Below are 24,539 nucleotides of genomic sequence, written 5' to 3' on the forward strand. Positions count from 1 at the left end.
AACAGGAAGCGAGAGAAAATCCTTCTAAATTAAAGGAATCTCTCGGGGGTCACCAGAATTAGTGTCCCCATTGGAAGATTTCCCCTCCATTAATTTTCTTGTGACAACCCAAATATTGGTATTTTCTTTTACTTTCAACGAGTATTGTAAACAGAGGGTGAATCTCCCTAATAGGGACACACACAGCAATAGAAAACGGACAAGTGTTCTAATCCCTCTCTGCTCCATCAAAAACCAAAAAGGAGGTTTTGCCTTTAGTTACGCTCCATTCACACTTGAGCACTTGCTGGCATAACCACAGCGATTCTGCTTGCGATCCCAAAATGCTGTGCAAAAAATAAAATTGCACTCCGCTTTCATTTTCAATGGTACTTAAATGTGGGTGCAATTTTGCCACAATAAATCGCACTGAAATCACGACAATGTGCGAATCCGTTGCCCAAAGTACCTACTGCTTTTTAGCGACACTTCTCGTGTTGGGATTTTGCCACAATTTATAACCACGCGGCGCACCTCCCTTTAGGTCCCAATAAAAATGAATGGCACCTGAACAAGCGTTGTGCAATGTGTAATCTTTTGCACAGCGTTTTGGGATCGTGGGCAAAATCACTGCGATTCTGCCCGCAAACGCCCAGGTGTGAATGGAGCTATATACCAAAGGTATGGTTTGCTAGTCTTATGCCTACCATGACATTCAAAGATTGCTGTTGGACCCGCACAGCTAAACAGATCACTTAGGACCTTTTATTACCCGCCCCCCCCCCCACCCCACACCACTATAAAGGAATTCTGATTTCTTCAAGCTGAAACATAGATTTATAATCTAATAGTATGAAAATTATCCAAAAAAATTTCAACTTAAAAATAGCAATAGCTTCATTAAAAAAAAAAAAAATTATATGACAGTTGGATTGTTAACCCCGCCCCACGGGATGATCTGTCCCCGACAGGATCACCGCTTTCCTAATTCAGCACCTTATTTCACGTACAGCAGCTTCCTGCTGTAGCGTAGGTTGTTCCACATGAATCTGCATTAAGAGTCCTGCGTACAGCACAGGAAGACAGTACATTGGGAGGAAAAGGGGGACTTCATGTTGGGTTGGTCCCCATTGCTTTGCTGCTGCCATTTTAGTAATTGACTACATCCAACCCTGGAGAGAATAACATGCACATTAAAAAACGTGGACCTCCTCCATGCGAAACACCTAATGAAACTCCACAAACTCCTCGAGTGTTCTGGGAATCTGATTCTGGTATTTAATTTTGTGGAATCGCACGACTCGAGCGGCCAGGCACTTCAGGCTGAGCTTCATCTGAGTCTTTAGTAGGATCTCTGCCACGCCTGTAGTGCTCCTGTCCAGCGGGGTCTTCTTCTCCTTATTGGTCATGTCCGTGTGAGCACCGGCCTCCGCCAAGCCGATAATAATAGAATGCAGCGTGAGAAAGTCGCTGATGGGACGGTTGTACTGTACAATCAGATGCAGAGGGGTGTTCCCTGCGCTGTCTGTGGCGTTGACGTTGGCACCACAGTCTATGAGCAGCTTGGCAACGGCGGCGCTGGGAAAGCTGCAAACATCGTTAGTGTGAAAATCGTCTACAGGTGTGCTGCAGTCAACGGCGAGGTGGAGGAGGCTGCTCCCTTCTCGGGTGCGGGGGTCAAGGTGCACCAGCCGGTAGATCTGCTTGTTGATGCGGGACTGCTCTTCTTCGCCGCACTGAGTCTTGGTGGAGATGCAGACGAGGTAGAGGAAAGTGCAAAGGTTGCATTCGTGGTTTTCCAGTGCGGAGTGAGCGTCGGGCTCTTGCGGGTTTTGGATCCGAGTGATCCCGCGTTCGATCTCCAGGACGCTGCACCTCAACACGCTCTCCACATCATGCGCCTTCACTGCCTCGTTTAGGTGGATCATCTGAGAGAAGACCTGAGCGAACCTTAGCAAGTCCTTATGCGTGTTGCGGTTTCCTTTCTGACGCAACTGTAGTGCGTGCAGCCAAAGCTTAATGCACTGCTCAAATTCCATGTTATCAGCATACACTGCACCTCGGTAGATGATCGGGTGCGACACATCGATGTTATCAGAGCCGAGTATTCGCTCGCGTACAATAAGCCCTTCCATGTGCAATGCGTCTGCATCATGGCGTATGCCATCCAACTCCCGCGGGGTGCGACATTCAGTTCTTAAGCTGTAGGCGGGAATGGGAGAAAGGACTTGCTTGTGGAGGATGTTGTCGGGATCTCTGAAACGTTCCAGCATGGCCAGGTAAAGGTACTGATAAGTCTTAGTGATATTATAGTTCTCTCGGTCATTGGCAAAAGAGGCTCCCAGCAGCTCCAGGGCCTCCACTCGGCTTCGGAGATCACAATCAGAATGTGCAAGCAGCAGCTCCACCACTTCGGCCTTACAGCTTTCCGCCGCTACCTTTAAAGGCGTCATCCCGTGTCCATTGACCACCATGGCCGCCTTACACTTCACCAGCTCTCGCACAATGTCCAAGTGTCCGGCTTCTGCGGCAAAGTGCAAAGCCGTGGCCCCGCAATGAGCCCTGGCGTTGGGGTCAGCGTTCTGCTCCAAAAGGTAGCGGACTACGTCCGTGTGGCCCTTATAAGCAGCAATCATTAGGCACGTGTTGTCGTATTTGTTGGCAATACTAATGTTTGCATGGTTTTCCACAAGGAATCGGACAATGTCTAGCCTTCCGTCAAAACAGGCGGCCCGGAGCGGGGTGGAGTTGGTTACAGTCGTATGGTTGACATTCGCTCCATGGCCCACTAACAGCTTCACAACTTCGTAGTGCCCCGCCCCAGCAGCACACCAGAGGGCCGTTGCTCCATCGATGACGTAACTGCAAAGGGTAAGAAAATATATGAGTAGAGGAAGGATAAAAACAAAAATGCAATTAATGAGAAAACTGAGAAAGATTAAAAAAGCTTTAACAGAAGATAACAGGAGCTGCCAGACACTTTCACACGCTAAAAGAATCATTTTAGGCCTGAATATATATATGTGTGAAAAACAATTCTGCATAAAATGAAGAAAAATCACGATTCTACAAAAAAAAAAAAAAAAAAAATTAGACTAACTTTACTGTTTAGTCTTTTTTAAATTCCTTAAAGGAGTCAGCACCAGGGCATGAGGAGGGGTTCCCATTGCCAAAAATCGCCACCCACAGGGCTCCAAAGTCATTGTCACCGCTATTTTCAATGGCAAACCACAGCAAAATAGCCACCGGACTACACAAACATGGCCGCCGTGCATTGCGCACACAGGCTACAACAAAATGGCTTTAGGCCTCAGGGATAGGAGCCCCCACCAGGTAAACCCCCCCCCCCCCCGCACAGCCGATTGTCGGCGATGCAACCCCCCCTAATCGCCAGCATAGTACCCTGCCCCCACCCCAGGAGGTGGACCAGAACACCCAAACAGTCCCAGCATATGTAGAGGGGGGGGGGTATGATTGGGGGGGTAGGATATGACAGGGGAAGGGAGGTGCCTGACGGGAACCTGTGGGTCCGACCGTTCCAAGGAGGGTCCCACGTCCACCCCAAAACCCTCCAGGGGTAAAGGGGTGGGGGGGGGGGGGACGATGACAGCTACTCACCATACTAGGAATCAAACAGGCACAGCTCCAGACAGAACCCCTCGCCATCAAAATGGGGGGGTGCTGTCGACCAGGAAGAACTCTGCAACTCAGGCTGAGACCTGGTCGTATGCGAGCTTGCGAGGAGTTTAACTCCCAGGCCAGCCCCCATCCGGTGGGGCAATGTTGCGGACGACCTAGCGCAGGGCTGAGGTCTGCCCGTGCTCGCTGGCAAAACTGGGGTGACCACTGGATCTAGATTATCCAGCCCCTCGACCAGTCCGGCAGTTGATTACAGATCTCACAGGAATAAAAAAATCTATATCTAAAGAAAAATCTGCCAGTACCAAAGACCCCAGCAAGGAACTAAGTCCTTACTCCCGAGTCCCGACTAGGCAGAAAAAAAAAAAAAAAAAAATTGGCGTACCTATAGCAGAAAGAGGGAGTATATCCCCTGGGACTGCCCTTAGGAGTAGACTTTTTTCCTGCCTAGTAGGGGGCAGTATAACCCAATGGTTAAGAATCTCAGGAGCTGTGTCCATCAATGAACAAAAGAAACACTGAATTTAACTTGTAAGCAACAAGTGTCGGAAAAAGGCTTAGGCTCCAGTCACACCTGAGGGTATCATTTTCAGGCGTTTTACAGGTGTTTGGAGGCAGGCATTGACATCTAACAAAAACACCTGTAATCAGCCAAAAAAGAAGCTCCTGTATTTTTGGATCTCCAGGCGACAGAACGCTCATATGTGAACAGGGGCCGTTGAAATGAATGAGATTTTGCTTGTTGGGCGTCTTGAAACTTCAGAGATGAGCGTTTTACAAGCTAAAAAACGCTCAGGTGTGAACAGAGCCTTCAGGTTCGTACACACGAGTCAAAATTCGGCTGGGAATTTTCGTCCGACGACCGATCTGCCGATTTTCGGCTTGTTAGTATGGTGCTCTCGACAACCGACTCCGACTTTTCGGCCGAAAAAAAATCTGGTGTGCAGGCTATAAAATTTTTGCCCACCGTCAAAACACGGCCGATTTTCGTGCAGTCAGTACAGATTTCGACAGGGAAAAATCTAATGAGCAAGACTGGGCATGCTCAGAGAAGAAAGAACACAAAGAAAGCAAACCAAGACATGACATCACTTCTGAAGTAGAATTCAGTCGTGCGGGAAAATTCGTGTGCAGTCTAGAGCACATTCCAACCAACAGACACCACTCTGGACAAAAGACGGACGACCGGTCGGCGGAAATTCGTTGCGTGTGTACGAGGCTTTAGACTTTAAGAGGTTATACTGTCCTCCCTTACATGTGGAAGTTCAGTCCTTTGATCTAAAAGAAGGAAATGATACATTGTAAAGCATTGTGTTTTATAGTTCTCATCTCACAGCCTTAGGCCCCTTTCACACTTGCTGTCAGTTTTTCAGGCGAATCTGAACGGATGCCCCATGCATTTCTATAGGGCATTGGATGTCAGCGGAGACATGTCCACTGACATCCGATCCAATCTGTCAAATCTGGATGCATAGGAACCCTATTTTCCATCCTTCTGGTGGATCGGATGATAATGGACAGGCGGTCCGTTCTCATCCGATTCCCCCATAGAGGACAGCGGGGATCTGACAGCTCCGTCTCTGCACACAGAGTGGAGACGGAGCTGTCATCTGCCTGCTCAGCGGGGATCCTCCACCCCAAACTTGCTCATCCATGTCTTTATGGACCTTGCTTTGTGCACTGGTGTGCAGTCATGTTGGAACAGGGAGGGTCCACCCCCAAACTCCTCCCACAAAGTTGGGAGCATGAAAGTGTCCAAAATGTCTTGGTATGCTGACGCCTTAAGTCCCCGTTCACACTAAGGCGACCTGTGAGGCGACCTGGTCGCCTTCCATAGGGAAGCTGTGGACCCGTTCTAATAGGAGCGACACAAGTCGCTCCGACTTAGAAAAAGGGTCCGGAGCTTCTTTGGGGCGGCCAGGAGGCGACCGCCATAGACTTCAATGTTATGAAGTCCGTGGCGGCCGCGGCGCGCTGCTCGCACCGCGACCTCGGAGGTCGCGGTGAGAAGTAGCGTCGCTCGTATGTGAACAGGGCCTTAGAGTTCCCTTCACTGTAACTAAGGGGCCAAGCCCAACCCCCGAAAAACAAAGCCCCCCCTCCACCAAATGATTAGGACCAGTGCACAAAGCAAGGTCCATAAATACATGGATGAGCGAGTTTGGGGTGGAGGAACTTGACTGTCCTGCACAGAGTCCTGACCCCAACCTGATAGAACACCTTTAGGATGAATCAGAGTGCAGACTGCAAGCCAAACCTTCTCTCCAACATCTGACCTCACAAATGCGCTTCTGGAAGAATGGTCAAACATTCCCATAGAAACACTCCTAAACCTTGTGGACAGCCTTCCCAGAAGAGTTGAAGCTGTTATAGCTGCAAAGGGTGGGCCAACTCAATATTGAACCCTACGGACTAAGACTGGGATGCCACTAAAGTTCATGTGTGTGTAAAGGCAGGCGTCCCAATACTTTTGGTGATATATATACACACACACCCTTGAAATTTTCCACATTTTGTCATGTTAAACCCAAAAACTTAAATGGATTTTATATGAGTTCAATACACCTTTATTACAAATATGTAAAAAAAATAAATAAATAAATTGTGGCTGCATTTGTATTCACCCCCCTAAGTCAATACGTTGTGGAACCACATTTCATGGCACTTACAAGCTGCAAGTCTTTTTGGGGATGTCTCTACCAGCTTTGCACATCTAGAGAGGACATTTCTCCCCATTCTTCTTTGCAGAATATCTCAAGCTCTATCAGATTGGATGGAGGGCGTCTGTGAACAGCAATTTTCAAGTCTTGCCACAGATTCTCAATGTGATTTAGGTCTGGACTGTGACTGGGCCATTCTAGCACATGAATATGCTTTGATGTAAACCATTCCATTGTAGCTCTGGCTGGATGTTTCGGGTCGTTGTCCTGCTGGAAGGTGAACCTCCGTCCCAGTCTCAAGTCTTTTGCAGACTAACAGGTTTTTTTCTAAGATTGCCCTGTATTTGGCTCCATCCATCTTCCCATCAACTCTGACCAGCTTCCCTGTACCTGCAGGAGAAAAGCATCCCCACAGCATGATGCTGCCACCACCATGTTTCCCGGATGGTGTGTTCAGGGTGATGTGCAGTGTTAGTTTTGCTTTTACGACCAAAAGTTCAATTTTGGTCTCATCTGAGCAGAGCTCTTTCTTCCACATGTTTGCTGTGTCCCCCACATGGCTTCTCACAAACTGCAAACCGGACTTCTTATGTCTTTCTTCCACCAATGGCTTTCTTCTTCTCACTCTTCCATAAAGGGCAGATTTGTGGAGCGCACGACTAATAGTTGTCCTGTGGACAGATTCTCCCACCTGAGCTGTGGATCTCTGCAGCTCCTCCAGAGTTCCCATGGGTCTCTTGGCTGCTTCTCTGATGAATGCTCTCCTTGCCCGGCCGGTCAGTTTAGGTGGACGGCCATGTCTTGGTAGGGTTGCAGTTGTGCCAAACTCTTTCCATTTTCCGATGATGGATTGAACAGCGCTCCATGAGATGTTCAAAGCTTGGGAGATTTTTTATAACCTAACCCTGCTTTACACTTCTCCACAACTTTATCCCTGACCTGTCTGGTGTGTTCCTTGGCCTTCATGATGCTGTTTGTTCACTAAAGATTCTCTAACAAACCTCTGAGGGCTTCACAGAACAGCTGTATTTATACTGAGATTATATTACACACAGGTGGACTCTGTTTACTAATTAGGTGACTTCTGAAGGAAATTGGTTCCACTAGATTAAACTATATATATATATATATATATATATATATATATATATATATATATATAGTGACATGTGGAAAATGTCAAGGGGTATGAATATTTTTTCAAAGGCACTGTGTGTGTGTGTGTGTGTGTATATATATATATACACACACACACACACACACACACACACACACACACGTAGTATGGAGGCACAGATCGGGGGAAGGGTACAGAAACATTTCTGTAGCATTGAAGGTCCCAATAAGCACAGTGTCCTCCATCATCTGTAAATGGAAGAAGTTTGGAATCACCAGGACTCTTCCTAGAGCGGGCCTCCCAGCCAAACTGAGCGATCGGGGGAGGAGGGCCTTAGTCAGGGAGGTGACCAAGAACCCGATGGTCCCTCTGACAGAGCTCCAGCATTTCTCTATGGAGAGAGGAGAACCTTCCAGAAAAACATCCATCTCTGCAGCACTCCACCAATCAGGCCTGCATAGTAGAATGGCCAGGTGGAAGCCACTCCTCAGTAAAAGGCACATGACAGCCCACCTGGGGTTTGCCAAAAGGCACCTGAAGGACTCTCAGACCATGAGAAACAAAATTCTCTGCTCTGATGGAACAAAGATTGAACTCTTTGGCCTGAATGGCAAGCATCATGTCTGGAGGAAACCATCACCTGGCCAATACCATCCCTACAGTGAAGCATGGTGGTGGCAGCATCATGATGTGGGGAGGTTTTTCAGCGGCAGGAACTGAGAGACCAGTCAGGATCGAGGGAAAGATGAATGCAGCAATGTACAGAGACATCCTAGAGATGAAAACCTTCTCCAGAGCGCTCTGGACCTGACTGGGGCGAAGGTTCATCTTCTAACAGAACAACGACCCTAAGCACACAGCCAAGATAAAGGAGTGGCTATGGGACAACTCTGTAAATATCCTTGAGTGGCCCAGCCAGAGCCCAGACTTGAACCCGATTGAACATCTCTGGAGAGATCTGAAAATGGCTGAGCACAGACCCTCCCCCATCCAACCTGATGGAGCTTGAGAGGTCCTGCAAAGAAGAATGGGAGAAACTGCCCAAAAATAGGAGTGCCAAGCTTGTAGCATCATACTCAGAAAGACTGGAGGCTGTAATTGGTGCCAAAGGAGCTTCACCAAAGTATTGAGTAAAGGGTGTGAATACTTATGTACATGGGATTATTTTTTTGTTTTTTATTTTTAATAAATTTGCAAAGATTTCAAACAAACTTTTTTCACATTGTCATTATGGGGGATTGTTTGTAGAATTTTGAGGAAAATAATGAATTAGTTTTGGAGTGAAACACTGAATACTTTCCAGATGCAATGTATATACACCCCCCATATCCGGGTCACCTGTACCCCCAGTATATACACCCCCCATATCCGGGTCACCTGTGCCCCCAGTATATACACCCCCCATATCCAGGTAACCTGTACCCCCAGTATATACACCCCCCATATCCGGGTCACCTGTACCCCTCAGTATATACACCCCCCATATCCGGGTCACCTGTGCCCCTCAGTATATACACCCCCCATATCCAGGTAACCTGTACCCCCAGTATATACACCCCCCATATCCGGGTAACCTGTACCCCCAGTATATACACCCCCCATATCCGGGTCACCTGTACCCCCAGTATATACACCTCCCATATCCGGGTCACCTGTACCCCCCAGTATATACACCCCCCATATCCGGGTCACCTGTACCCCCCAGTATATACACCCCCCATATCCGGGTAACCTGTACCCTCAGTATATACACCCCCCATATCCAGGTCACCTGTACCCCTCAGTATATACACCCCCCATATCCGGGTAACCTGTACCCCCAGTATATACACCCCCCATATCCAGGTCACCTGTACCCCCAGTATATACCCCCCCCATATCCGGGTAACCTGTACCCTCAGTATATACACCCCCCATATCCGGGTCACCTGTACCCCCCAGTATATACACCCCCCATATCTGGGGTAACCTGTACCCCCAGTATATACACCCCCCATATCCGGGTAACCTGTACCCCCAGTATATACACCCCCCATATCCGGGTCACCTGTACCCCCAGTATATACACCTCCCATATCCGGGTCACATGTACCCTCAGTATATACACCCCCCATATCCGGGTCACCTGTACCCCCCAGTATATACACCCCCCATATCCGGGTAACCTGTACCCTCAGTATATACACCCCCCATATCCAGGTCACCTGTACCCCTCAGTATATACACCCCCCATATCCGGGTAACCTGTACCCCCAGTATATACACCCCCCATATCCAGGTCACCTGTACCCCCAGTATATACACCCCCCATATCCGGGTCACATGTACCCCCAGTATATACACCCCCCATATCCAGGTAACCTGTACCCCTCAGTATATACACCCCCCCATATCCGGGTCACATGTACCCCCAGTATATACACCCCCCATATCTGGGTAACCTGTACCCCCCAGTATATACACCCCCCATATCCGGGTCACCTGTGCCCCCAGTATATACACCCCCCATAACCGGGTAACCTGTACCCCCAGTATATACACCCCCCATATCTGGGTAACCTGTACCCCCCAGTATATACACCCCCCATATCCGGGTCACCTGTGCCCCTCAGTATATACACCCCCCATATCCGGGTCATCTGTACCCCCAGTATATACACCCCCCATATCCAGGTCACCTGTGCCCCCCAGTATATACACCCCCCATATCCGGGTCACCTGTACCCCTCAGTATATACACCCCCCATATCCAGGTAACCTGTACCCCCAGTATATACACCCCCCATATCCAGGTAACCTGTACCCCCAGTATATACACCCCCCATATCCAGGTCACCTGTACCCCCAGTATATACACCCCCCATATCCGGGTAACCTGTACCCCTCAGTATATACACCCCCCATATCCGGGTAACCTGTACCCCCCAGTATATACACCCCCCATATCCGGGTAACCTGTACCCCCAGTATATACACCCCCCATATCCGGGTCATCTGTACCCCCAGTATATACACCCCCCATATCCGGGTCACCTGTGCCCCCAGTATATACACCCCCCCCCCCCTCTCTCACCCGTCGAAGCGCACGGTGCCGGTCTGCTGGGTGTCCACCCGGTAATGCTCCAGCAGTAGTCGGACCACCTTGCTGTGGCCGTTGCGGGCGGCGATGATGAGCGGAGTGGAGCGCTGTCCGCCATGCTGGGTGACGGAGCCGAGGAGGGTTCGGATCTCAGACTCGGTCCGGTTGAGGAGGAGGGCGGCCAGGGTCAGCACCCGGCCCTCCGCCGCCGCCTTATACACGTACGCTGACAGCCCCTCCAGGGCCATTCCCGGGGCCGCGGCTGCAGGAAGTCCGCACAGACCCACTTCCGGTCCGTTCTCACTTCCTGTCAGCTCTCCCGGAAACAGCGGCCAAGGCGCCGGAGTTCCGGGTTGTGACAAGAAGGGGGAGGGTGTGTTTACATAACATTGGGCGGGCACTATCGTCAGAACCGCCTCTCTGTACCCTCCCCCTGCCTCCTTGCCCCGCCCCTGCCCTCGTTTCTTGGGCGCACAGCAAGCTCAAAACTTAGCGCTCCCGGCGTGCCCCGCCCACTTTACGAGGATCACGTGACTCCAGATTATAGATGCACTCGAGGCCCGCCCCCGATCCCTCCTGTGATTGGTTGCTGCGGTGTCTCGGTTCCTCCTCTGATTGGCTGCAGTGGTTCTCCTATTCCCTCTGTCAGTCCTGTGACAGAAGCCGGGCGGAGGAGAGGAGAACACGGAGCGGGGATGCAGAGCGCAGTGCGGAGGCGGCATCTTCCTCCGGGATCACCGGCCAGGTACCGGACCATGGGGGGAGGAGAGGGATCACCGGCCAGGTACCGGACCATGGGGGAGGGGGATCACCGGCCAGGTACCGGACCATGGGGGGAGGAGAGGGATCACCGGCCAGGTACCGGACCATGGGGGGAGGGGAATCACCGGCCAGGTACCGGACTATGGGGGTAGGGGGATCACCGGCCAGGTACCGGACTATGGGGGGAGAAGAGGGATCACCGGCCAGATAACGGACCATGGGGGGGATCACCGGCCAGGTACCGGACCATGGGGGAGGGGGATCACCGGCCAGGTACCGGACCATGGGGGAGGGGGATCACCGTCCAGGTACCGGACTATGGGGGGAGGGGGATCACCGGCCAGGTACCGGACTATGGGGGGAGGGGGATCACCGGCCAGGTACCGGACCATGGGGGGAGGGGGATCACCGGCCAGGTACCGGACCATGGGGGGAGGGGGATCACCGGCCAGGTACCGGACCATGGGGGAGGGGGATCACCGGCCAGGTACCGGACCATGGGGGGAGGGGGATCACCGGCCAGGTACCGGACCATGGGGGGAGGGGGATCACCGGCCAGGTACCGGACCATGGGGGAGGGGGATCACCGGCCAGGTACCGGACCATGGGGGGAGGGGGATCACCGGCCAGGTACCGGACCATGGGGGAGGGGGATCACCGGCCAGGTACCGGACTATGGGGGGAGGGGGATCACCGGCCAGGTACCGGACCATGGGGGGAGGGGGATCACCGGCCAGGCACCGGACCATGGGGGGAGAAGAGGGATCACCGGCCAGGTAACGGACCATGGGGGGGAGGAGGGGGATCACCGGCCAGGTAACGGACCATGGGGGGGATCACCGGCCAGGTACCAGACTATGGGGGGAGGGGGATCACTGGCCAGGTACCGGACCATGCGGGGAGGGTGTTACCTCAGTTTGGGGTCCATTCAGTCTGGAAGTTGGATTACTCATGGGAAGAGTCGGGGGTGGAGTTGCTTTACTCCTGGGAATAGTCAGGGGGTGGATATCTCACTCATGGGAAGAATCGGTCCGGGGTTGGAGTTACCTCACTCATGGGAAGAGTCGGGGGTGGAGTTATCTCACTCTTGGGAAGAGTCGGGTGGGTGGAGTTATCTCACTCATGGGAAGAGTCGGGGTGGAGTTATCTCACTCATGGGAAGAGTCGGGGTGGAGTTATCTCACTCATGGGAAGAGTCGGGGGGTGGAGTTATCTCACTCATGGGAAGAGACAGTCTAGGGGGTGGAGTTACCTTACTCATGGGAAGAGTCGGGGTGGAGTTATCTTACTCATGGGAAGAGTCGGGTGGGTGGAGTTATCTTACTCATGGGAAGAGTCGGGTGGGTGGAGTTATCTTACTCATGGGAAGAGTCGGGTGGGTGGAGTAATCTTACTCATGGGAAGAGTCGGGTGGGTGGAGTTACCTCACTCATGGGAAGAGACAGTCTAGGGGGTGGAGTTACCTTACTCATGGGAAGAGTCGGGGTGGAGTTACCTTACTCATGGAAAGAATCGGTCCGGGGTTGGAGTTACCTCACTCATGGGAAGAGTCGGGGGGTGGAGTTATCTCACTCATGGGAAGAGTCGGGGGTGGAGTTATCTCACTCATGAGAAGAGTCGGGGGTGGAGTTATCTCACTCATGAGAAGAGTCGGGGGGTGGAGTTATCTCACTCATGGGAAAAGTTGGTAGGGGGGGGGAGTTACCCCGCTCATTGGAAGAGTCGGGGGGGGGTGGAGTTCTCTCTCTCAAGAAAAGAGTCGGTCCGGGAGGTGGTGTTGTCTCACTTATGGGAAGAGGTGGTCGGGGGGGCGAGGTTATCTCAGTCTGGGCGTGTCTGGCACACACTGTAATGTAGGGAAGGTGAGGTGGGGGGAGGAGCTGTGTAAGTTGGACAGTCTGCACCCCTCCCCCTCTCCTCATCTCCCAGCACTGGGGTTTGTAGGGTCTTATCACAGTGATGAGGGATCAGAGCTGATGACAGGACATTGGCACATCTGTAATTTCTCAGGGAGGGGGAGGGGGATTATCTGCAGTAATCTGGCTGCACATCGGCTTCATTCTGTCGTTTATTTCTTCCTGAACTGCATTGAGAACCAAAACGTTATTTTTGGATACAGTAGAGGAGGGTCCACCCCCTCCCCCCTGTCTGGTTATTATTGCCACCTCTGAATTCTGTTGGGGGTATTTAGGTTTTATGTGTCCCAGCATTCAGTGTCAGTGTGACCCCTGGTTCCCAACATGAAGACCTTGGCACGTGAATTGTGTGCTTCTGCAGAGAGCCGTCTGCTTCCCTCACCTCCATGCTTCACCTCCCAGCGGTTGGGTAGTTAATTTATTTCCCCCTCTCTCCATCCTGGGAACTGTTTCGGTTGTAGGTTGCAATCCCAGTTTGTATTCTTTGATGCAAATTTTAGGAAATGGGCTGAAAATTTCAGCGTGTGACCACTATGAGGTTGGTGAATTGTTTCTCCCGGATCCGCGGGGGCGGAGTCCTGGGCGTACACTTGCACAGGTAGTTTTGGTTCTGTGACACCATTGCTTCCCTTTCCATTTCTCTGCTTGTGATGGATGATGTTTATCGGTTTGTTAGATTTGGCGCGGTGCAGCAAGACGATGGTTCCAGAAACTCCCGCTTCCACCTGGACCTCTGGTTCTATTTCACATTGCAGAACTGGCTTCTGGATTTCGGACGGCCGATCGTAATGGTGAGTTACATTATTATTTAGGAATACCTTATTAGAGTCCCCAAAAAAATATGAAACCCCTTTCTGCCAGCTGCTACCGGCCCTTTAGGGGGGTTTGGCATTCTGGGAGGCGGGGCTTGTGACCGCTGTGATTGGCTGTCCCGGTGGTCACAAAATCGGAACGCTCCTGATCCTAAGAAGCGATTGGGAGCTTTTCATGGGCCACCGGTCACAATGCCGGGAGCAGCACTCTCACAATAGAATCACAATATTTTTGCTTAGAATAAAGATCACGATTCTCCGTGTAACATCTTTTACATTATACAAAAAATTGGGCTAACTTTACTGTTTGGGTTTTTTTTTTTTTTAATTCATTAACCTGTTGCCGACGACTCGCTGCCTTTTTATTGCGGCAAGGCGGCTCTCCTACGCATACCGACGTAGATGTACGTCGGTCGCGCGCCTGCAGCTAGGGGGCGAGCACGCGCCACCGGCGGCGTGCTCCCGCCCCCACTCGGCAGTGGGGAAGCCGATGCATGGGTCAAGCGGCTTCGATTGCCACCTGACACCCGCGGTCACTCCCCGCTGAGAGAAGTACTTTCAGCTGTTGTAATCACATTCTCCCTGGAATGATCACAGAGCGCCTGTGATCCTTCTATATAGGATCACATGTCCCTATGGTCATTTTACAAGCCCCTCCCCCATACAGTTACAATCACTCCCCTATGCTTACATTTAACCCCTTGATCACTAGGGATGCGCACCGATCCGATATTCGGATCGGATATCGGCCCCCCGATACGGGCACAATAGCTGGATCGGGGATCGGTAAAATTAACAGATCCACGGGCCGATCCGGTTTTGCTCTTTATAGCTTGTGAGGGAGCAGAGAACAGCTGTCAAAGAAAAAAAAAAAGAGCCTCCTGCAAATGCCTTTCAACTCTCCCAGTTAAGTAAATAATGATTACAATGTATCTTTTCGTTCCGTCTGCCAGAGGAGGGAAGGTTAACCTCTTAAAGACTAAACCCATGACATTTTAGATTTTGAATGCACAATGTTATAAGGTATCTGCCGATACCGATCCGGAAGTATTATTTTGTTATAAGCTCACAAAACAGTACTTCCGGATCGGACTCGGGATCAGCGATTTCACAAAGCAAAAGATCGGGACCAAAAAAGTCGGATCGGTGCATCCCTATTGATCACCCACCATGTTAACCCCTTCCCTGCCAGTGTCATTATTACAGTGACAGTGCATATTTTTAGCCCTGATTACTGTAGTAATGTCACCGGTCCTCCCAAAAGTGTCAAAAATGTCAGTTAGGTGTCCGATCTGTCCGTCGCAATGTCGCAGTCCCGCTACAAATCGCTGATTGCCGCCATTACTAGTAAAAAAAAAAAAAAAAAATGACAAAACTTTCCCGTAGTTTGTAGACGCGATAACTTTTGCGCAAACCAATCAAAACACGCTTATTGCAATTTTTTTTTTTCCAAAAATATGTAGCAGAAAACAAATTGCCCCAAAATGTTAAAACATTTTGATTTTTAAATTTTTTTGGGAATGTTATATAGCAGAATGTGAAAAATTTCATTTTTTTTTTTTTCAGAATTGTCGCGCTTTTTTGTTTATAGCGCAAAAAATAAAAATCACACAGGTGATCAAATACCACCAAAAGAAAGCTCTGTTTGTAGGAAAAAAGGACATCAATTTTATTTGGGTACAGCGCCGCACAACCGCGCAATTGTCCGTTAAAGTAACGCAGTGCCGAATCCCAAAATATGGTCTGGTCATTAGGGGGCAAATCCTTCCGGTCCAGAAGTGGTTAAAGTGTATTTTTTTCCCCAAAAAACTGCGTTTGAAAGACCGCTGCGCAAAATACAGTGTGACATAAAAGATTGCAACGATCTCCATTTCATTCTCTAGAGTCTCTGCTAATATATATATATATATAATGTTTGGGGGTTCGAAGTAATTTTCTAGCAAAATATACTGACTTTAACTTGTAAGAAACAAGTGTCAGAAAAAGGCTTAGGCCTCTTTCACACGGTCCGCCTCCGTAGGCGGATCCGTGTTGCTCAGTGGGGATCGATCCGCGATCCCCGCTGAGCCGGCGGGTGACAGCTCCGTCTCCGCTTGCAGAGCGGAGAGGGAGGTGTCTCAGCCCCCGCTGCTCTCTATGGGGGATCGGATGAGAGCGGACTGCCTGTCCGCTCTCATCCGATCCGATCCGATTACTGAACGGATGGAAAAATAAGGTTTCCATCCGTCCAGATTTCACGGACAGGATCGGATACGGATGGAAGCGGGTGTCAGTGGACATGTCTCCACTGACATCCGCTGCCCCATAGAGCTGCATGGAGGATCCGATCAGATCCGCCTAAAAAACTGACAGGCGGATCTGATTGGATCGCCCGTGTGAAAGAGCCTTTAGTCTTTAACCACTTCAGCTCCGGAAGGTTTTACCCCCCCCTAATGACCAGGCCATTTTTTGCAATTCAGCGCTGAATTACTTTAACAATTGCGCAGTCGTGCGACGCTGTACCTGAATACAATTGATGTCCTTTTTTTCCCCCCCACAAATAGAGCTTTCTTTTGGTGGTATTTGATCACCTCTGTGGTTTTTAGATTGTGCGCTATGTGTTCATTACTGACAGAACGGTTTACAACGGCAGACCACTGTTCTGTCTCCACGGGGAGCGATCGCGGGTGATTACTGTAGTAATGTCACTGGTACTCCCAAAAGTGTCAAAAATGTCATTTAGGGGTACGATCTGTTGTTGTGTCTCCACGGGGAGCGATGGCGGGTGCCCGGCGGCAATCGCGGTCACTGGACCTGCAAATTGGCTTCCCCTTCGACGAATGGCGAATGGGTGCATGCACGCCCCCGTTAGCGGTCCCACGAAGAAACGTACAGTTACAGTATATGTACTGCTGGCGGTCGGCAAGCGATCAACCACTTCCCACAAAATCACCTACCTGTACGTCATTTTGAGGAAGTGTTTGTACGGGGGTGATGCCTGCAGCTAAAGGCTTTACCCCGGTGCCTTTTTTTAAAGTGGACGGTCGGCTTTCATGCGCTAGGAGTTCAAAAATTCTAGATGGAATAAGTTTGCACAGTGGTGACTTCCCTACATCGGGGGGGATTTCCTGACCTCCATAGACATCAAAGATGCCTACCTTCACATCTCAATATGTGCAGGACAACAACGGTTTCTCTATTTTGCTGTGGGAGAGGATCACTATCAGTTTGTGGCGTTATCCTTTGGTCTCGCCTCTGCTCCTAGAGTCTTCACAACAGTGTTGGCTCCGGTTCTGGCGCTGTTGCGGCAGCGGGGGATATCGGTCCTGGCTTACCGGGACGATCTGCTTCCACGTGCGGAGTCTCCTCCGGTGCTGGAAATAAAACCGGAGATCACCATAACTTTGGAGGAGTTCAGGTGAATTCTGAACCTTCAGAAGCCATTTTTCGTCCCTTCCATGAGACTGGGCTGTCTGGGCCTGACTTTGGACTCGTCCTCAGCCAGGTTGTTCGCCCTCTGGAAAAACTTCAATATCTATAGACCGCGGTTCAGCTGTTGCTGTACGGCAAATGGTCATCCCTTCGGACCTGTATGGGAGTTTTGGGACTGATGGTGTCGTCCTTTGAGGCGGTCTCCTTCGCTCAATTCCACAAGAAGATCATCTAGAAGAAAATCCTTCTCAAATGGAACAAAAATCCAGGTTCCCTGGACAGCCAGATCAAGCTGAGCTAGGTGGCCAGGGAGTCCCTGGCATGGTGGCTTTGGTGCCTGATGCTCAAGCTAGGAATATTTCTTCCTCCCTGTGTATAGGACAATTGTCACCATGGATGCCAGTCTGTCCGGAAGGGGAGGGGTTCTCGACTGGTTGTCTGGTCCCTGGCAGAGTCCAGGTTACCGATCAATGTTCTGGAGCTGAGAGCGCTCAGGCTTTGCCTAGTCTACTGGACTGAGCACCTGCAGGGTTGTCCGGTGCGCGTTCATGCGGACAATGCCACGACCTTGGCTTGTGTAAATCACCAAGGGGGCACCAAAAGTGTCCTTGCGGCTTTGGAAGTTGCAGGCATCCTTTGGTTGGGCAAAAGCTTGGTTCCAGCTCTCTCCGCTGTTCACATTCCAGGAGTGGAAATTTGGCAGGCGGATTACCTCAGCCGATGGGCCTTGAATGCAGAGGAATAGTCTCTTCATCCGGAGGTGTTCCAGCAGTTGTGCCTTCGTTGGGGCACACCAGAAGTAGATCTGTTGGTGTCTGGGGTTCACAGCAAAGTACAGAGGTTTGTGGCTTCTCCTGAGACCCTCTGGCAGACGCGCTGGTGGGCCCAAGAGGTCAGTATCAGCTGATGTATGCCTTTCCTCCTTTCAAGTTTGCTGCCAAGACTCTTCGCAGGATCGAGGCGGAAGGGATTCCGGTCATTCTTTTGGCTCCAGACTAGCCTCGCTGAGTTTGGTACGTCGACCTAGTCAGGCTAGTCACAGACACTCCTTGGAGACTTCCTCTCAGGGAGGATTTACTGTCTCAAGGGCCAATCTTCCATCCTGCTTTACGATCGCTGGCTTCGATGGTTTGGCTGTTGAGAGCCAGGTGCTGAAGGATAGGGGATTGTCTGCTTCAGTGATTCCCACTCTGCTTAAAGAGAGGAATGCGACTTCTCTGAAGATTTTATCATCAAGCGTGGTAGTCGTGTATTGCGTGGTGTGAGTCTCTTGGGGCTCCCCCTCACTCTTACTCGGTGGCTAGAATCTTGGCTTTCCTTCAACGGGGAGTTTATCAAAAGTTGACCTTGAGTACTATCAAGGGTCAGGTTTTGGCCTTGGCAATTTTCTTCCAAGGGCCATTAGCCACCCATTCCCTGGTCCGTAACTTCATTCAGGGGGTGTGACATTTGGCTCCTCCGTTGCGACCTCCGGTACCACCTTGGGACCTTAATTTGGTGCTGTCGGTTCTTCGGAAACCTCCGTTTGCAAGTATTCAGGAGATTCCCCTGCTTCTTGGTGGCTATTACTTCTGCACGCAGGGTGTCGGAACTGGCTGCGTTGTCCTGTCGTTCTCCCTATCTGGTGGTTCACCGGGATAAAGTGGTACTTCCTCCGGGTTCCGTCCTTCCTTTCCGAAGGTGGTTTCCAGTTTTCACTTAATTGAGGACATCGTGGTACCTTCCTTGTGTCCTAAGCCAAAACATCCTAAGGAATATGCTTTGCATACTTTGGATGTGGTTCAGGCAATCAGGGTGTACTTGGCGACTACTGATTCTTCGGAGTCTGCTTCACTCTTTGTACTCACGGATGGTCCAAAGAAAGGGCTGCCTGCATCTGCTGTGACTGTTTTCAGATGGATCAGACGGACAGTGGTGCAGGCTTATTCAATTAAGGGTCAGGTTCCTCCTTTCCCTGTTAAGGCGCATTCTACTCGGGCGCTTAGTGCTTCCTGGGCTTTTCGCCATCAGGCATCTGTGGTTCAGATTTGCAAGGCAGATACCTGGTTTTCTGTTCATACCATCACAAAATTTTATAAGGTGGATGTGCTGGCATCTGCAGATGCCTCTTTTGGCCGCAAAGTTTTGCAGGCTGCAGTTTAAGGGGGCTTCCCGGAGGGTGTTTCATGTTTTCTTCAGGTGGGTCTCATCTTTTGTTCTGATGAGTCCTATGCTGCCTGGTTGGCTATGTTTGGCCTTGGGGACTTCATTTTCTGCTGTTCCCACCCCTCATTTTATGGCACTGCTTAGGGACGTCCCTACTGATATGGATAAGAGAGAACTGTGTCCGTCAATGAACGATAGAGAAAACTTACCGTAAAATCCTTTTCTCTTAAGTTCATTGGTGGACACAGTACCCGCTCCTCTATTTTGAGTTGGGTTGGTGTTACTTCTCTGACACTGCTTTGATACAAAACTGGCATCCTATGCAGAAAGAGAAAGGATGTACTCTCCGGGACTGCCCATAGGCGTAGCCAGAACTATATGTGTGTATGTATGTGTGTGTGTATCAGGGCCGTCTTTAACGCAGGGCAAAAGGGGCAGCTACCCAGGGCCCGTTTATTGTTGGGGGGCCCAAGGCGGCCACCCCTTGCTTTAGAGTCCGCCAGAGTTTCGGCCACCTCCCGGCGCTGGTCACATGGTGGTTGCTCGCTATTATCACTTGTAAATACGGAAGTACTGCTTCTGTATTTACAGGAGACAGCCCTCCTCTCCCGGCGGCCGCTTTGATCCCTCTCACGTGGCTGAGTGAGGGGCAGACATGGAGGTGGCAGTGTCTGTGGTGCTTGGAGGGATCATCCTTCTGCTGGCAGTGGGAAGAAAGAAGGGGAGAGAGGTCAGCAAGCCGGGGCCGAGCGATCACAAAGCCAATGGACAAGCTGTTCCAGAGAAGCAGCTAAGAGCAAGAGGAGGAAGGGGGCGGGGAAGCTGCTGCTAAAACCGGAAGGCTCCATGGACATTGGACATCATGCTGTGAGTAGCATTTGGGACAGAGGAAAACTCTGTACTGGAATCCGGGGGTGGGAGGAGAGCCTTGTTCTTGGGGGGGGGGGGGGGGAGTGAAGTTCTGTACTAAAATCCTCAGGCGGAAGCTCTGAACTGGAATCTGGCTGGGAGAAGGGGAGTGGAGCTCTGTACTGGAATCTGAGGGGGAGGAGAGCCATGCACCCCTGCATTCTGCACCTACCTCCACTCTGCACTCTGCACCTACCTCACCCCTGCACTCTGCACCTACCTCACCCCTGCACTCTGCACCTACCTCACCCCTTCACTCTGCACCTACCTCACCCCTTCACTCTGCACCTACCTCACCCCTTCACTCTGCACCTACCTCACCCCTTCACTCTGCACCTACCTCACCCCTTCACTCTGCACCTACCTCACCCCTGCACTCTGCACCTACCTCCACTCTGCACCTACCTCACCCCTGAACTCTGCACCTAACTCTGCACTTACCTCACCCTTGCACTCTGCACCTACCTCCACTCTGCACCTACCTCACCCCTGCACTCTGCACCTACCTCACCCCTGCACTCTGCACCTACCTCACCCCTGCACTCTGCACCTACCTCACCCTTGCATTCTGCTCTACCTCCACTCTGCACCTACCTCACCCCTGCACTCTGCACCTACCTCACCCTTGCATTCTGCTCTACCTCCACTCTGCACCTACCTCACCCCTGCACTCTGCACCTACCTCACCCTTGCATTCTGCTCTACCTCCACTCTGCACCTACCTCACCCCTGCACTCTGCACCTACCTCACCCTTGCATTCTGCTCTACCTCCACTCTGCACCTACCTCACCCCTGCACTCTGCACCTACCTCACCCCTCCACTCACGTCACCCCTGCACTCACCTCACCCTTCACTTTGCACCTACCTTACCCCTGCACTCTGCATCTACCTCACCCCTGCACTCTGCACCTACCTCCACTCTGCACCTACCTCCACTCTGCACCTACCTCCACTCTGCACCAACCTCACCTCTCCACTCTGCACCTACCTCCACTCTGCACTCACCACACCTCTGCACTCTGCACTTACCTCCACTCTGCACCTACCTCACCCCTCCACTCTGCACCTACCCCCACTCTGCACCTACCCCCACTCTGCACCTACCTCACCCTTGCACCTACCTCACCCCTGCACCTACCTCACCCCTGCACCTACTGCACCCCTGCACTGTGTACATAGCGCACCCCTGCACTGTGCACATAGTGCACTCCTGCACGTAGCACACTGCTGAACCCTGCACTCTGTACCAAACGCACCCCTGAACTCTGCATTCTGTACATAGCACACCCCTCAACCTTGCACTCTGCACATAGCGTACCTCTCAACCTTACACTCTGCATGTAGCGCACCCCCCAACCCTGCACTCTGTATATAGCTTACTGCTGCACTCTGTGCCTAGTGTACCCCTCAACTCTGTATGTAGCACACCTTTCAACTATGCACTCTTTCTGTAGTACACCCCTCAACCCTGCACTCTGTACATAGTGCACCCCTCAGTGCTAGTGCAGTTTGGCCACACCCACAATTTGATGCAGAGGTCATGATGTGCAGTAACCTCCAGCAATTAATCAGTGAGCAAAATTGATTTGTAGTAACCTCTGGAAACCAATTAGTGAGCAGTAATGATGTTCTGTAAACCTCTAGCAATCAGTCAGTGAGTGGTAATGATGTGTATTAACCTCTAGCAACTAAACAGTCAGCGGTAATGATGTGCTCTAACCTCTGACTGCAGTAAACTCATTTTAAGTCTAGCTTGGGGAGGGGCCCAACAAAATTTTTGCCCAAGGTCAAATCAATATTAAAGACGGCCCTGGTGTGTATAAATATATATATGTGTGTGTGTGTGTGTATGTGTATATATGTATATATATATATATATATATATATATATATATATATAAAAATAAATAAATTTATGTGTGTGTATATATATATATATATATATATATATATATATATATATATATTTATTTTTTCCAGGTACCTGTTCCCCCGTGAAAGGTGCCCAATGTGGCGCAGGGGGGGGGGAGGCAGACAAGGGGAGCTTCCCCTTTAGGGTTTAGGTGGGGGGACTAGGATAAGGAAGGAAGGGTTTAGGCGGGGGGACAAGTATGTATAAGGTAGGAAGGGTTTAGGCACGGGGACTAGTATAAGGTAGGAAGGGTTTAGGCACGGGGACTAGTATAAGGTAGGAAGGGTTTAGGTGGGGGAACTAGGATAAGGAAGGAGGGGTTTAGGTGGGGGAACTAGGATAAGGAAGGAAGGGTTTAGGTGGGGGAACTAGGATAAGGAAGGAAGGGTTTAGGTGGGGGAACTAGGATAAGGAATGAAGGGGTTTAGGTGGGGGAACTAGGATAATGAAGGAGGGGTTTAGGTGGGGGCACTAAGATAAGGAAGGAAGGGTTAGGCAGGGGGACTAGGATAAGGATGGAAGGGTTTAGGCGGGGGGTCTAGGATAAGGAAGGAAGGGTTTATGTGGGTGGCCTAGGATAAGGAAGGAAGGGTTTATGCGGGGGGCCTAGGATAAGGAAGGAAGGGTTTAGGCGGGGGGGACTAAGATAAGGAAGGAAGGGTTTAGGTGGGGGAACTAGGATAAGGAAGGAAGGGGTTTAGGTGGGGGAACTAGGATAAGGAAGGAGGGGTTTAGGTGGGGGAACTAGGATAAGGAAGGAAGGGTTTAGGCGTGGGGACTAGTATAAGGCAGGAAGGGTTTAGACGGGGGGACTTGTATAAGGCAGTAAGGGTTTACGCGGGGGAAATAGGATAAGGAAGGAAGGGTTTAGGCCGGGGGACTAGGATAAGGAAGGGTTTAGGCGGGTGAATTAGGATAAGGCAGGAAGGGTTTAGGCGGGGGAACTAGAATAAGGAAGGAAGGGTTTAGGCGAGGGGACTAGTATAAGGAAGGGTTTAGGCGGGGGGACTAGGATAAGGAAGGGTTTAGGCGGGGGGACTAGGATAAGGAAGGAAGGGTTTAGGCAGTGGAACTAGGATAAAAAAGGAAGGAAAGGTTTAGGCAGGGGGACTAGGATAAGGAAGGAAGGATTTTGGCGGGGGGACTAAGATAAGGAAGGGTTTAGGCAGGGGGGACTAGGATAAGGAAGGAAGGGTTTAGGCGCTGGGACTAGAATAAGGAAGGAAGGGTTTAAGCGGGGGGACTAAGATAAGGAAGGAAGGGTTTAGGCGGGGGGACTAGGATAAGGAAGGAAGGGTTTAAGCGGGAGGACTAAGATAAGGAAGGAAGGGTTTAGGCAGGGGGGGCTAGGATAAGGAAGGAAGGGTTTAGGCGGGGGGGACTAGGATAAGGAAGGAAGGATTTAGGCGGGGGGGACTAGGATAAGGAAGGGAGACGTTAATGAGAAGGAAAAGAATAGAGGGGAGGAGGGGAATACGCCAAGAGACGGAACCTCTAACCGTTCGACAAGCCATAAGTTAGCCACACAATAGAGCTTCCTACTCCAACAGTAAGAACTGATCTAGGTAGGAATTTTGGGGGACAGTTTTCATTCCATGGGGGCCGCGTCTTCTCCAATTTACATTGTGTGTTGGTCGGTGACGGCGCCTTTCTTTTCGTTGACCAGATACCATCATTTGTTTTTTTTTTGCTTCACTTGATATCTTTACCTGCTTGCCGATCGTATAACTTGCATATAAGGTGGCTCTGCTGAACAGGATCACATACCTAGTAGTACACGGTCCTGCACTTCTGGATATGAGGAGCAACTTTCGTGCCAGTGGCGGCCCGCTCTGATTATACCGAGCGTGCCTGGTCACATTATCATGGGATCACTGTGCTTGATTGGCCGGCAAACTCGCCTGACCTAAACCCCATAGAGAATCCGTGGGGTATTGTCAGGAGGAAGATGAGAGACACCAGACCCAACAATGCAGACGAGCTGAAGGCCGCTATCAAAGCAACCTGGGCTTCCATAACACCCCAGCAGTGCCACAGGCTGATCGCCTCCATGCCACGCCGCATTGATGCAGTAATTCAAGCAAAAGGAGCCCCAACCAATTATTGAGTGCATCCTATACTGTGCATGGACAGACTTTTCACTAAGACAACATTTCTGTATTAAAATCCTTTTTTTTTTTTTTTTTTATTGGTCTT

General features: G+C 50.8%; 2 protein-coding genes across 2 annotated transcripts in view; one reads left to right on the forward strand and one right to left on the reverse strand.

Moving 5' to 3' along the window:
- Positions 1-896: 896 nt before the first annotated feature.
- Positions 897-10,782, reverse strand: FEM1B (fem-1 homolog B). Its single transcript, XM_082255400.1, has 2 exons — positions 10,469-10,782; positions 897-2,841 (listed from the first exon to the last, which is right to left on the reverse strand). The coding sequence occupies exons 1-2, from the start codon at positions 10,720-10,722 to the stop codon at positions 1,206-1,208; spliced, it is 1,890 nt and encodes a 629-aa protein (XP_082111526.1). The 5' UTR covers positions 10,723-10,782; the 3' UTR covers positions 897-1,205.
- Positions 10,783-11,037: 255 nt separating this feature from the next.
- Positions 11,038-24,539, forward strand: part of CLN6 (CLN6 transmembrane ER protein) — a 64,055-nt gene continuing 50,553 nt past the window's right edge. The window contains exons 1-2 of the mRNA XM_082254311.1: positions 11,038-11,219; positions 13,829-13,943. Coding sequence (XP_082110437.1) covers positions 11,170-11,219; positions 13,829-13,943 — 165 coding nt within the window. The 5' untranslated portion in view covers positions 11,038-11,169. The remainder of the gene's footprint in view (positions 11,220-13,828; positions 13,944-24,539) is intronic.

This window comes from Pelophylax lessonae, assembly GCF_965119305.1.
Source record: "Pelophylax lessonae genome assembly, chromosome: 4".
NCBI classification, from domain to species: Eukaryota; Metazoa; Chordata; class Amphibia; order Anura; family Ranidae; genus Pelophylax; species Pelophylax lessonae.